The sequence below is a fragment of the Bombina bombina genome, chromosome 4 (assembly GCF_027579735.1).
Source record: "Bombina bombina isolate aBomBom1 chromosome 4, aBomBom1.pri, whole genome shotgun sequence".
NCBI lineage: Eukaryota > Metazoa > Chordata > Amphibia > Anura > Bombinatoridae > Bombina > Bombina bombina.
Window position 1 is genome coordinate 717,054,632 of NC_069502.1, and position 15,000 is coordinate 717,069,631.

General features: G+C 39.4%; 1 protein-coding gene across 1 annotated transcript in view; it reads left to right on the top strand.

Moving 5' to 3' along the window:
- Positions 1-15,000, top strand: part of AFDN (afadin, adherens junction formation factor) — a 502,926-nt gene that overhangs the window by 242,161 nt on the left and 245,765 nt on the right. The window contains exon 14 of the mRNA XM_053710918.1: positions 8,503-8,708. Within this exon, the coding sequence (XP_053566893.1) occupies positions 8,503-8,708 (206 nt within the window). The remainder of the gene's footprint in view (positions 1-8,502; positions 8,709-15,000) is intronic.

A 15,000-nucleotide genomic window follows, 5' to 3' on the forward strand; every position in this document is an offset into this window, starting at 1 on the left:
ATTGGACTCGAAAGGTCCCATAGTATTTGTTTCCTTTTGATGAATATTACTGTTGCAAACCGATTTTGTACTTCACACACAGTGTATTTTTCCTATCCTTGCGGTGCAAGGGTGGAGGCAGGACTCCCGAATGCCATCTCCTCTATTACTTATGTATACAAATTGTGCTAGTAAATATTGATTATTTTCAAAAGAGTGCTGTTTCCCTGTCTTTTTTTCAACCTGGTTATTTTCCAGGATGAGTTCTCTTGTTATATTACACATTATAATATATATATATATATATATATATATATATTTCTCCAACATAGGTGTGTCCGGTGCACGGCGTCATCCTTACTTGTGGGATATTCTCTTCCCCAACAGGAAATGGCAAAGAGCCCAGCAAAGCTGGTCACATGATCCCTCCTAGGCTCCGCCTACCCCAGTCATTCTCTTTGCCGTTGTACAGGCAACATCTCCACGGAGATGGCTTAGAGTTTTTTAGTGTTTAACTGTAGTTTTTATTATTCAATCAAGAGTTTGTTATTTTAAAATAGTGCTGGTATGTACTATTTACTCTGAAACAGAAAAGAGATGAAGATTTCTGTTTGTAAGAGGAAAATGATTTTAGCAACCGTTACTAAAATCGATGGCTGTTCCACACAGGACTGTTGAGAGGAATTAACTTCAGTTGAGGGAACAGTGAGCAGAATTTTACTGCTTGAGGTATGACACATTCTAACAAGACGATGTAATGCTGGAAGCTGTCATTTTCCCTATGGGATCCGGTAAGCCATTTTTATTACAGACAATAAATAAGGGCTTCACAAGGGCTTTTTAAGACTGTAGACATTTTCTGGGCTAAATCGATTCATATAATAAACATATTTAGCCTTGAGGAATCATTTTAATCTGGGTATTTTGTAAAATAATATCGGCAGGCACTGTTTGGGACACCTTATTCTCTAGGGGCTTTCCCTTATCATAGGCAGAGTCTCATTTTCGCGCCGGTATTGCGCACTTGTTTTTGAGAAGCATGACATGCAGTCGCATGTGTGAGGAGCTCTGATACATAGAAAAGACTTTCTGAAGGCGTCATTTGGTATCGTATCCCCCTTTGGGCTTGGTTGGGTCTCAGCAAAGCAGATACCAGGGACTGTAAAGGGGTTAAAGATAAAAACGGCTCCGGTTCCGTTATTTTAAGGGTTAAAGCTTCCAAATTTGGTGTGCAATACTTTTAAGGCTTTAAGACTCTGTGGTGAAATTTTGGTGAATTTTGAACAATTCCTTCATACTTTTTCGCAATTGCAGTAATAAAGTGTGTTCAGTTTAAAATTTAAAGTGACAGTAACGGTTTTATTTTAAAACGTTTTTTGTACTTTGTTATCAAGTTTATGCCTGTTTAACATGTCTGAACTACCAGATAGACTGTGTTCTGAATGTGGGGAAGCCAAGGTTCCTTCTCATTTAAATAGATGTGATTTATGTGACACAAAATTTAGAGAAAATGATGCCCAAGATGATTCCTCAAGTGAGGGGAGTAAGCATGGTACTGCATCATCCCCTCCTTCGTCTACACCAGTCTTGCCCACTCAGGAGGCCCCTAGTACATCTAGCGCGCCAATACTCCTTACTATGCAACAATTAACGGCTGTAATGGATAATTCTATCAAAAACATTTTAGCCAAAATGCCCACTTATCAGCGTAAGCGCGACTGCTCTGTTTTAGATAATACTGAAGAGCATGAGGACGCTGATGATATTGTTTCTGAAGGGCCCCTACACCAGTCTGAGGGGGCCAGGGAGGTTTTGTCTGAGGGAGAAATTTCAGATTCAGGGAAAATTTCTCAACAAGCTGAACCTGATGTGATTACATTTAAATTTAAGTTGGAACATCTCCGCGCTCTGCTTAAGGAGGTGTTATCCACTCTGGATGATTGTGAGAATTTGATCATCCCAGAGAAACTATGTAAAATGGACAAGTTCCTAGAGGTCCCGGGGCCCCCAGAAGCTTTTCCTATACCCAAGCGGGTGGCGGACATTGTAAATAAAGAATGGGAAAGGCCCGGTATACCTTTCGTCCCTCCCCCCATATTTAAAAAATTGTTTCCTATGGTCGACCCCAGAAAGGACTTATGGCAGACAGTCCCCAAGGTCGAGGGGGCGGTTTCTACTTTAAACAAACGCACCACTATACCCATAGAAGATAGTTGTGCTTTCAAAGATCCTATGGATAAAAAATTAGAAGGTTTGCTTAAAAAGATGTTTGTTCAGCAAGGTTACCTTCTACAACCAATTTCATGCATTGTCCCTGTCACTACAGCCGCGTGTTTCTGGTTCGATGAGCTAGAAAAGGCGATCACTAGTGATTCTCCTCCTTATGAGGAGATTATGGACAGAATCCGTGCTCTCAAATTGGCTAATTCTTTCACCCTAGACGCCACTTTGCAATTGGCTAGGTTAGCGGCGAAAAATTCTGGGTTTGCTATTGTGGCGCGCAGAGCGCTTTGGTTGAAATCTTGGTCAGCGGATGCGTCTTCCAAGAACAAATTGCTTAACATTCCTTTCAAGGGGAAAACGCTGTTTGGCCCTGACTTGAAAGAGATTATCTCTGATATCACTGGGGGTAAGGGCCACGCCCTTCCTCAGGATAGGTCTTTCAAGGCCAAAAATAAACCTAATTTTCGTCCCTTTCGTAGAAACGGACCAGCCCCAAGTGCTACGTCCTCTAAGCAAGAGGGTAATACTTCTCAAGCCAAGCCAGCCTGGAGACCAATGCAAGGCTGGAACAAGGGAAAGCAGGCCAAGAAACCTGCCACTGCTACCAAGACAGCATGAACTGTTGGCCCCCGATCCGGGACCGGATCTGGTGGGGGGCAGACTCTCTCTCTTCGCTCAGGCTTGGGCAAGAGATGTTCTGGATCCTTGGGCACTAGAAATAGTCTCCCAAGGTTATCTTCTGGAATTCAAAGGGCTTCCCCCAAGGTGGAGGTTCCACAGGTCTCAATTGTCTTCAGACCACATAAAAAAACAGGCATTCTTACATTGTGTAGAAGACCTGTTAAAAATGGGAGTGATTCATCCTGTTCCATTAGGGGAACAAGGGATGGGGTTCTACTCCAATCTGTTCGTAGTTCCCAAAAAGAGGGAACGTTCAGACCAATCTTAGATCTCAAGATCCTAAACAAGTTTCTCAAGGTTCCATCGTTCAAAATGGAAACCATTCGAACAATTCTTCCTTCCATCCAGGAAGGTCAATTCATGACCACGGTGGATTTAAAGGATGCGTATCTACATATTCCTATCCACAAGGAACATCATCGGTTCCTAAGGTTCGCATTCCTGGACAAGCATTACCAGTTCGTGGCACTTCCTTTCGGATTAGCCACTGCTCCAAGGATTTTCACAAAGGTACTAGGGTCCCTTCTAGCGGTGCTAAGACCAAGGGGCATTGCAGTAGTACCTTACTTGGACGACATTCTGATTCAAGCGTCGTCCCTTCCTCAAGCAAAGGCTCACACGGACATAGTCCTGGCCTTTCTCAGATCTCACGGATGGAAAGTGAACGTAGAAAAGAGTTCTCTATCTCCGTCAACAAGGGTTCCCTTCTTGGGAACAATAATAGACTCCTTAGAAATGAGGATTTTTCTGACAGAGGCCAGAAAAACAAAACTTCTAAACTCTTGTCAAATACTTCATTCCGTTCCTCTTCCTTCCATAGCGCAGTGCATGGAAGTAATAGGTTTGATGGTAGCGGCAATGGACATAGTTCCTTTTGCGCGCATTCATCTAAGACCATTACAACTGTGCATGCTCAGTCAGTGGAATGGGGACTATACAGACTTGTCTCAGACGATACAAGTAAATCAGAGGACCAGAGATTCACTCCGTTGGTGGCTGTCCCTGGACAACCTGTCACAAGGGATGAACTTCCGCAGGCCAGAGTGGGTCATTGTCACGACCGACGCCAGTCTGATGGGCTGGGGCGCGGTCTGGGGACCCCTGAAAGCTCAGGGTCTTTGGTCTCGGGAAGAATCTCTTCTACCGATAAATATTCTGGAACTGAGAGCGATACTCAATGCTCTCAAGGCTTGGCCTCAGCTTGCAAAGGCCAAGTTCATACGGTTTCAATCAGACAACATGACGACTGTTGCGTACATCAACCATCAGGGGGGAACAAGGAGTTCCCTGGCGATGGAAGAAGTGACCAAAATCATTCAATGGGCGGAGACTCACTCCTGCCACCTGTCTGCAATCCACATCCCAGGAGTGGAAAATTGGGAAGCGGATTTTCTGGGTCGTCAGACATTACATCCGGGGGAGTGGGAACTCCATCCGGAAATCTTTGCCCAAATTACTCAACTGTGGGGCATTCCAGACATGGATCTGATGGCCTCTCGTCAGAACTTCAAGGTTCCTTGCTACGGGTCCAGATCCAGGGATCCCAAGGCGACTCTAGTAGATGCACTAGTAGCACCTTGGACCTTCAAACTAGCTTATGTATTCCCGCCGTTTCCTCTCATCCCCAGGCTGGTAGCCAGGATCAATCAGGAGAGGGCATCGGTGATCTTGATAGCTCCTGCGTGGCCACGCAGGACTTGGTATGCAGATCTGGTGAATATGTCATCGGCTCCACCATGGAAGCTACCTTTGAGACGAGACCTTCTTGTTCAAGGTCCGTTCGAACATCCGAATCTGGTCTCACTCCAACTGACTGCTTGGAGATTGAACGCTTGATCTTATCAAAGCGAGGGTTCTCAGATTCTGTTATTGATACTCTTGTTCAGGCCAGAAAGCCTGTAACCAGAAAAATTTACCACAAAATATGGAAAAAATATATCTGTTGGTGTGAATCTAAAGGATTCCCTTGGGATAAGGTAAAAATTCCTAAGATTCTATCCTTTCTTCAAGAAGGATTGGAGAAAGGATTATCTGCAAGTTCCTTGAAGGGACAGATTTCTGCCTTGTCTGTGTTACTTCACAAAAAGTTGGCAGCTGTGCCAGATGTTCAAGCCTTTGTTCAGGCTCTGGTTAGAATCAAGCCTGTTTACAAACCTTTGACTCCTCCTTGGAGTCTCAACTTAGTTCTTTCAGTTCTTCAGGGGGTTCCGTTTGAACCCTTACATTCCGTTGATATTAAGTTATTATCTTGGAAAGTTTTGTTTTTGGTTGCAATTTCTTCTGCTAGAAGAGTTTCAGAATTATCTGCTCTGCAGTGTTCTCCTCCTTATCTGGTGTTCCATGCAGATAAGGTGGTTTTACGTACTAAGCCTGGTTTTCTTCCGAAAGTTGTTTCTAACAAAAACATTAACCAGGAGATAGTCGTGCCTTCTTTGTGTCCGAATCCAGTTTCAAAGAAGGAACGTTTGTTGCACAATTTGGATGTTGTTCGCGCTCTAAAATTCTATTTAGATGCTACAAAGGATTTTAGACAAACATCTTCCTTGTTTGTTGTTTACTCTGGTAAAAGGAGAGGTCAAAAAGCAACTTCTACCTCTCTCTCTTTTTGGATTAAAAGCATCATCAGATTGGCTTATGAGACTGCCGGACGGCAGCCTCCTGAAAGAATCACAGCTCATTCCACTAGGGCTGTGGCTTCCACATGGGCCTTCAAGAACGAGGCTTCTGTTGATCAGATATGTCGGGCAGCGACTTGGTCTTCACTGCACACTTTTACCAAATTTTACAAGTTTGATACTTTTGCTTCTTCTGAGGCTATTTTTGGGAGAAAGGTTTTGCAAGCCGTGGTGCCTTCCATTTAGGTGACCTGATTTGCTCCCTCCCTTCATCCGTGTCCTAAAGCTTTGGTATTGGTTCCCACAAGTAAGGATGACGCCGTGGACCGGACACACCTATGTTGGAGAAAACAGAATTTATGTTTACCTGATAAATTACTTTCTCCAACGGTGTGTCCGGTCCACGGCCCGCCCTGGTTTTTTAATCAGGTCTGATAATTTATTTTCTTTAACTACAGTCACCACGGTATCATATGGTTTCTCCTATGCAAATATTCCTCCTTTACGTCGGTCGAATGACTGGGGTAGGCGGAGCCTAGGAGGGATCATGTGACCAGCTTTGCTGGGCTCTTTGCCATTTCCTGTTGGGGAAGAGAATATCCCACAAGTAAGGATGACGCCGTGGACCGGACACACCGTTGGAGAAAGTAATTTATCAGGTAAACATAAATTCTGTTATATATATATATATATATATATGTATATATATATATATATATATATGTATATATATATATATATATATATATATATATATATATATATATATATATATATATATATATATATATATATATATATATGTGTGTGTGTGTGTATGTATATGTATGTATATGTATGTATATATACACTCTTTCTTTGTCTCTCTATCTCTCTCTCTATATCTATATACCCCAGACTTTTATGTTATGGTGAATGTTTCATTGATTATATTAAAAATATTCACCCAAAGTTCAGCATTTATTTCTTCTCTAACAATTTGCTAATTTTTATTTCAGCTGGGAAATAAGAATAAAAAGTAGGTCATGCTTCTGTTAATAAATGACTCATGCATTTAGGAAGAAACCGACAGTTGATATTTGTGTCATTTTATTATCTAGTGTTATTAAGTCATGAATTCATAACAAAGAAAATATGCATCCTTTTTTGCTATAAAATCTAGTTTTACAATATGGTAACTATAACATTATGCATCTGCCATGCTACAGGTTTGTATGCAAATTTAGCATTGGTGATAACAACAATCACAATATTTCACATATATTAAATGTAACTTCAGGTCTCTGTTTTTTTCTGGAATATTTTTCTGAAATCCTGCAGATTTTTTATTTATATTTGCTTCCCAAAAGAAGTCCAACCTACCTATGTGTGATAAAGTCCTATTTCATTGTTAAGGGGATACTAAACCCACATTTTTTCTTTCATGATTTAGAGCATGCAATTTTACGCAACTTTATTATTTGCTCCTATTATATATTTTTTTTGTTTTCTTGCTATCTTTATTTAAAAAAGCAGGAATCTAAACTAAGATGCCGGCCCATTTTTGATTCAGACCCTGGATAGCACTTGCTGATTGGTGGCTACATTTAGCCACCAAACAGCAAGCAGGAACCCAGGTGCTGAACCAAATTTGGGACGGCTCCTTAGCTTAGAGAATGAAGATAAATTGACAATAGGAGTACATTAGAAAGTTGCTTAAAATTGCATGCTCTATCTGAATCATGAAAAATAAATAAATTTGGGTTTATTGTCCCTATAAGCTTATCAGGAGCAGCCAATCCCCACAGTGAGACTTGAGATGTGTGGAGAAATTTTGGTAAAAACGTACATGTAATGCAATATGACATTTAGAATGTTATGAAAAAAAGCTTTTTTTTTTTTTTTTTTTTTTTTTTTTTTCAAACATGCATACAATTTGGGTGTGCTCTGTATCATTTAATTTAAAAAAAAATACATTAGTTCTAAATAAATTGAATCTAAAATCTAACCTTTTCCACTCCTTTTTACTCTTTCTTAGAGTGACAGGATACTATAGTCAAATTAAACTTTTTATGGCTCAGATAGAGCATTGCTGTTTTAGGAGACTTTCCAAATTACATCAAATTTACTTAGTTCTCCTCTGTTTCCTGTGTTGAAAATCAATGCACTACTGGGAAGCACATATGGCTTAACAGATATGTATTTCTGCTCTGAAAATGACTTTAAATATATTTAACAATTTCAAGAGAACGCATATAACTCTACAAATTGATCATCATAATAATAATATATTCAAGCAAATGTTAGACAAAACTGAAGTGAGCATGCGTTTGTTTCTGTTTTGAATACAAGTATTTTTGCTAACCACTTGTATGTAGATATGCTCCCTGCACCCACATTGGAAACGGAATTCTCAGAAAACCGGCAGTAACTTTTAACGCTTCGGTGCTAATGAAAATTGAGTCCTCGACAGTACAATGTATTCAAGCGCCAGCTCTCTGAGCAAGCCTGGCATTTCAATGCAAATAGCATATGTGCGTATACTCCATGAGCACCTGTGCAAATTGAAGGCCATCACTCAAGCTATGCTATGTTTTTATAATGTGCTTAACAAAAATTAGAAATTTTTGTACAGATAAAAACTGTGACTAATGCAGCTTTGTTTTGCCTGTAATTTCCCTGGCTTGTAGAACAGGGGTTAGCAACCGTGGCCCCACCTATATTTTGGAACTACATTTCCCAGACAGCCTAAATATTGTCTCAGCATCATGGACAATGTAGTTCCAAAACATCTGTGGGCCCAGGACTCTTAAAAGCTGACAACAACCAGTGTATCCTACCATTTAAGTTGGGGGGGGGGGATGATATTTAGGTATCCCATTTGTAATTCAGTAGAATGAAAAGTGTTGTTTTTGTGCCTGAATACTTTTGTAGGGCTGTATATATACAAAATGGAATTAAAGAGGATATTTGTTTTGCAGGCCACAATTTAATTTTTTCATGTTTTGCTTTTCTTGTTGTACAGCGGAAGATGCCTTCCTGTCGGCCATTATTAACTACACTAATAGTTCCACCGTGCACTTTAAGTTGTCACCTACTTATGTGCTATATATGGCCTGTCGGTATGTATTGTCTGGCCAGTACAGGCAGGATATCAGCTCTGCTGAACGTACGCACAAAGTTCTCGCTATTGTCAACAAGATGGTGAACATGATGGAAGGTGTTATACAGGTAAGCTATCATTTTGTATCTTTATGTGATAACCCAAATAACAGGTTTCTTCATGCAATGACCACAACAAATATATCAAGCTTAAAATTTTATTTTAGCTTTCTATTTGGAATCACATACTCAGATTTGGTTGAGGCCTGTAAAGCATTCATAAATTACTTTTTCTAACTACTTAAAAGGATTTAAAACAATCTGTTTCATTGGAGTAATAAAAAAAGCACTAAGCAGTTGGTTATACTTAAAGGGACAGTTTACTCAAAAATGTTCTCCCCTTTAATTTGTTCCCAATGATCCACTTTACCTGCTGGAGTGTATTAAATTGTTTACAAGTAGCTCCTTTACCCTTATATTGGCATTTGAAAATGCTGTTTTAGCATGTGGTATCCCCACCTATTCTGAAAGTTTGTGGCCGCGCGTACCAGCTATAGATAAGCTTTGTAAACACAGCCAGCAGAAGAAATTACACTCCCAGTCGGATATAGCAGAGATAAGGTAATACAATGTTGATTTTCCATTGTTCTCTCAAAGTATTGGTGATTGTTTTAAGGACAGATATAAGATAAAGAAGCAGGTATATGTGCACAATGTGATACAGTAATGAGATTTGATTATACCTACAAGCTCAACCTATTTTATTAGGTTGTGGCTTCAAAACACAAAATCAGAGCTTTAATATACACAAATAAGCCTTAAAAAGCTAATTTTCATACATTTTTTACTCTGCAGTTGGTAAAAAAAGCAATTGTAAACACATTAAGGGAAAAACTATTTTACAGTATACTGTCCCTTTAAAGTGATGGTAATGTCTTCCCTTTTAAAATCAGATCTGGAATGTTAGTGAAGTTTTAGATAGTGTTTAAAGGGACATTCCAGTCAAAATATAAATGCACATAGTTGAATTGCATCTCTGACTAGAAACATATTTGCAATATACATGTATTAGCAAAAATGCTTCTAGTAATAGTTATCACTGTTTTAGTGTTAGCATTTTTCTGTGCATGTGAAGCATAACAAGATATTCTTGGTGCATTATTATTTTAAATACTGCAATTGCTCAGATTAGTGGGGCTTGTATCATGTTAGAAATTAACAAGTTGAGTCTTTACCGGATTGTACAAGCACCTTAGGCTCTATGAGCAAGTGCTGTGTTCAAAATGCTGGTGCACGGTGCATACTTAAATACACTTTTGAAACGGCTATAACTTTTACTAGAAGCATTTTTGCTAATGCATGCATATTATAAAAATTCTTATATTCAAAACTGAAATGTATTCATGTGGATTCCAATTTTGGCTGGAATGTCCCTTTAAAGGGACAGTATACACTCATTTTCATATAACTGCATGTAATAGACACTACTATAAAGAATAATATGCACAGATACTGATATAAAAATCCAGTATAAAACTGTTTAAAAACTTACTTAGAAGCTGTCAGTTTGGCTCTATTGAAAAGGTAGCTGGAAAGCCCACTGCAAGTGACAAATAAGACACTCCCCCCCTCCCCCTTCTTTTGCATATGAAAAGACCCTTTACACAAACAGGAGCAAGCTGGAGTAGGTAGTCGAGCGTATTCACATAAAACTTTGGGGCTTGGTTAGGAGTCTGAAAATCAGAGCAATGTTATTTAAAAATAAGCAAAACTATACATTAATTTAAAAAAAAAACTTTATGGGCTATATAAATAGATTATCTACAAAACATTTATGCAAAGAAAAAATGAGTGTATAATGTCCCTTTAATTCATCAGTTGTAATGAAGATGCGCTATAACTTGCTTTTTAATATAGATATAAAATTCAAATAGCCTGCGCTCCACCACCCACTTCAAAAGTCAAATTTTCTGTGAGCTTAAGGTTTGAATTGTTATCCAATCAGTGCATTAGCTACAACAAAAGTGCCATATGGGGAGAGCGCTGATTGGAGAACAATTCAAACAGTTAGCTCACAGAAAAATTGACTTTTGAAGCGGGTGGTTGAGCGTGGGGTTTTTGAATTAACTATCTATCTAAAATATCACTAACATTCCGGATCTGTTTTTATAAAGGGGGAGAGTTTACCATCACTTTCATAAACTGTGGTTAACCTTCTTTGCAGGTGTTAAACACACAGTAGTCTAGGGTCGATGGTCTTAAAATTACATGCTCTAATGGATTAGAGCATATAATATATATTTTTGTTGTTGCTATATTGGCCCTTAAATTCAGTAATGGTAGCTGCCTTATCTGGCTGCAGGCAGTGGCTACACTGAGAATTTCTAAGTGCTCATTTAGCAAGAAAACAAATAGTTTGCTGTTTTTAACCCAAAATGTTTTGTTTTATGTTGACTGAGTATAGCAGCTCCTTATTAGCGAGCTACACAGAGTGAGGGATGAACTATTAAAGGGACTATTTAACAAAAAATGTTGCTGTCATACATTTAAAACTTGTGTATGTCAAGTATATTGTTCCATGAAAAATTAGTTAACAAAAAATATTGCTCACTGGCTAACAGGCCAATACTGACTGTTTTGTTGCGTGTTAATAATAACCCTCCAAAAGCATAAAAAGAAAACATTAGAATTGTGAAAACCATTGAAATTGTGGCCTATGTTTCTAACTATAATGCTATGAGTGTTGGCTTAAAATTATTTTTAAAAATTGGTTTGTGCTTAGGGATTCAATACCTAATGTTCAAGAGTTTCAGAATCCTCCTTATGCAGCATTCTGCAAGGGTAACGCTATCGGCAGACAGTTAGTTAGGGCCAAGCAATTACCCACACAAGATAAACAATCTGTTTTTGAAACTAAACAAAATGGTACATTTCCTTGCCTACATTGTTCACATTCTAATAGCATTATCAGGGGAGATACAATTTGCCATCCATATTCGGGATTATTTCACGTCTGTCTACTTATGTTATCTATGCGCTAAAATGCCCATGAGATTTGTTATATGTGGGGGAAATTTCCCAAAAAGTAAAGGAGCGCATAGGTCAGCATAAGTCAAATAATTGTAACCCTAAATTGGCACATTTACGTGTCCCTTTCTGTTTTCATGAGATGGGGCATCAAGCAAATCGACTAAGATTCATGGTTTTGGACTTTATCTCTAAGGTTTCTCTGGGCTTTGATATTATTAAAAAAGGAGACCATGTGGACACATAAAATTTAAATTTAAGTAACCTCAATTGAGAATATAATTTGTCTGCTTTTAAAAAAAAAAAAAAAAATATATATATATATTTTGTATTAGGTTATGATGGTTTTATTTTCAGTGTTTTTGGCCTAAGTTTCAGTATCTTTGTTCAGGATATAGATGGAAATTGCTCTCTAGTGAGGTCATTGGGGGTGAGACTATATGCTTTTGAGCCTTGAAATGTTCTGCAGATGTGTATGTATATGTGTGTGTGTGTGTGTGTGTGTATATGTGTATATGTATATATATATATATATATATATATATATATATATATATATATATATATATATATATATATATATATATATATATATATATATAGTATAAAAAAAATTAAAAGCGCGAGGCAGTCTCTTTCCTAGTTAGTCAATAGGAGGACAGATAGTATGTCCCAACTGCAGCTCCTACTTAAAAAGTATGTTATGTACCGGCCCTCTATAGTACACTCAATACTGGAAATTAATTGTATTACAAGTGTGTGTAGAGCACTTTGTTGGAAGATACCTATGTTTGTATGCAAACATATCTATCAAAGAACTGAAGGAAAAAAAAAAGAACTGAAGGAAACAGTAATTTCAGTAGTGAAATTAGGTTTATTGGATTAACAGAATATGTGCAATATGCATCAAAACGAAATTAGACAGGTGCATAAATTTGGGCACCCCAACTGAAATATTGCATCAACCCAGAAGCAGAACTTTTTTTCACTTTCTGCGATATTTTTTTAGTGAAAATTTTTCTGCAGGTTATTTTTAAATAAAATTCAATTTTAAATTAGGCAGTTATACTAAAGCACCAGTTCACTTGTAATGTGTTAACTGGAGAATAAAGCAATATTTAAAGTGTTATAATATAGTGCAGTAGTTGAAAAATGCATTGCAAATTAGCTGCAGACATACTGTAAAAAAGGTGCATTGCTTATATGAACATTTTACATTCAGAAAAAACAGCTTTGCAGACTGAAAGGCTAGGGGACGGGCTTGAAACGATCTCTGAGAGCCAGTCAATTAATGCACTACTACTTTGCAGCACTACTGCATATTTGACTGTTCACTTCAAACAGCACGTTGCTCTGGAGGAACTGTAAAAAGGAAAACTTACACAGTGCAGTCAGAGAACAGCTCTGTTTGAAGTTTACAGCCTAATGTAGAGCAGCTCTAAATCGATAACAGTTCCTGTTTGTGTCCTATTCTTTCTGCAGACATGCTGCATTTTCTGCGATGACATCTCAGATCACTGTATGTTCTGCCTTGGGGTGCATCAATATTTAGTAGAGCCTCCTTTAGCAGAAATAACAGCCTCTAGACGCTTCCTATAGCCTATAATGAGTGTCTGGATTCTGAATGAAGGTATATTGGACCATTCCTCCGTGCAAAACATCTCTAGTTCAGTTAGGTTTCATGGTTGCCAAGCATGGACAGCCCGCTTCAAATCACCCCACAGATTTTCAATGATATTCAGGTCTGGGGACTGGGATTGCCATTCCAGAACATTGTACTTGTTCCTCTGCATAAATGCCAGGGTAGATTTTGAGCAGTGTTTTGGGTCCGTTGTCTTGTTGAAATATCCAACTCCTGCGTAACTTCAACTTTGTGACTGATTCCTCAACATTATTCTCAAGTATCTGCTGATATTGAGTGGAATCCATGCGACCCTCAACTTTAATAAGATTTCCAGTACTGGCACTGACCACACAGCCCCACAGCATGATGGAAGATCCACCAAATTTTACTGTGGCTAGCAAGTGTTTGTCTTGGAACGCTGTGTTCTTTTGCCGCCATGCATAACACCCCTTGTTATGACCAAATAACTGAATCTTTGTTTCATCAGTCCACAGCAGCTTCTTCCAAAATGAAGCTGGCTTGTCCAAATGTGCGTTTGCATACCTCAAGCGACTGTTTGTGGCGTGTGTGCAGAAAAGGCTTCTTCCGCATCACTCTCCCATACTCTGAATTGTTTCACAATGCACAGTGACACCATCTGCAGAAAGATGATGTTGTTGGTCTTTGGAGGTGGTCTGTGGGCTGTTTTTGACCGTTCTCACCATCCTTTGCCTTTGCATCCTGCAATAACCCTCCTTGGCCATCCGATGCAGAGAGAGCCACTCTGTGGCCCTCTCTGCACCGGACATTGATGGCCGGTATCGTCGGTGGGTGGGAGCCAGTCTGGGAGGCAGGTGGGCGGCCATCGATTCATCTACTTATGCAAGATGTGGGCGGGCACGGGCGCGTGCACGGGGGGCTGGGGGCGGAGAGTGCACGGGGGGGGCAGGCGCGGGCACGGGCACGTGCATGGGAGGCCGGGGCCGGGCACGTGCAAGGGGTGGAAGCGGGTGGGAACAACTACACTACAGAAAAAATGTTGAAGTGGAATAAAATTTAAAGCATCTAAAGGATTTGGGAGGGGGGTTGTTCTTTGGGGGGGGGAGCTACACTACAGAAAAAAAATAGCATTTTTTTTGGTGAACCAAGATGGCTCCCAATAAGGTAGAGGGGGAGGGCTAGAGAGCTGTTTGGGCAGGGGGGATCAGGGAGGTTGGGGGCTAAGGGGGGATCCTACACATCAGCATATGTAAATATTCTAAAAAAAAGATCTTTTATTTTAGTACTGGCAGACTTTCTGCCAGTACTTAAGATGGCGGGGACAATTGTGGGGTGGGGGAGGGAAGAGCGCTGTTTGGGAGGGATAGGGGGTCTGATGTGTCAGGTGGGAGGCTGATCTCTACACTAAAGCTAAAATTAATCCTGCAAGCTCCTTACAAGCTACCTGATTAACCCCTTCAATACTAGACATAATACACGTTTGATGCGCAGCGGCATTTAGCGGCCTTCTAATTACCAAAAAGCAATGCCAAAGCCATATATGTCTGCTATTTCTGAACAAAGGGGATTCCAGAGAAGCATTTGCAACCATTTGTGCCATAATTGCGCAAGCTGTTTGTAAATAAGTTCAGTGAGAAAAGCACAAGCTGTTTGTAAATAATTTCAGTGAGAAACCTAAAATTGTGAAAAAGTGAACAATTTTTTTTTATTTGATCGCATTTGGCGGTGAAATGGTGGCATGAAATATACCAAGATGGGCCTAGATCAATACATGGGGTTGTCTACTACACT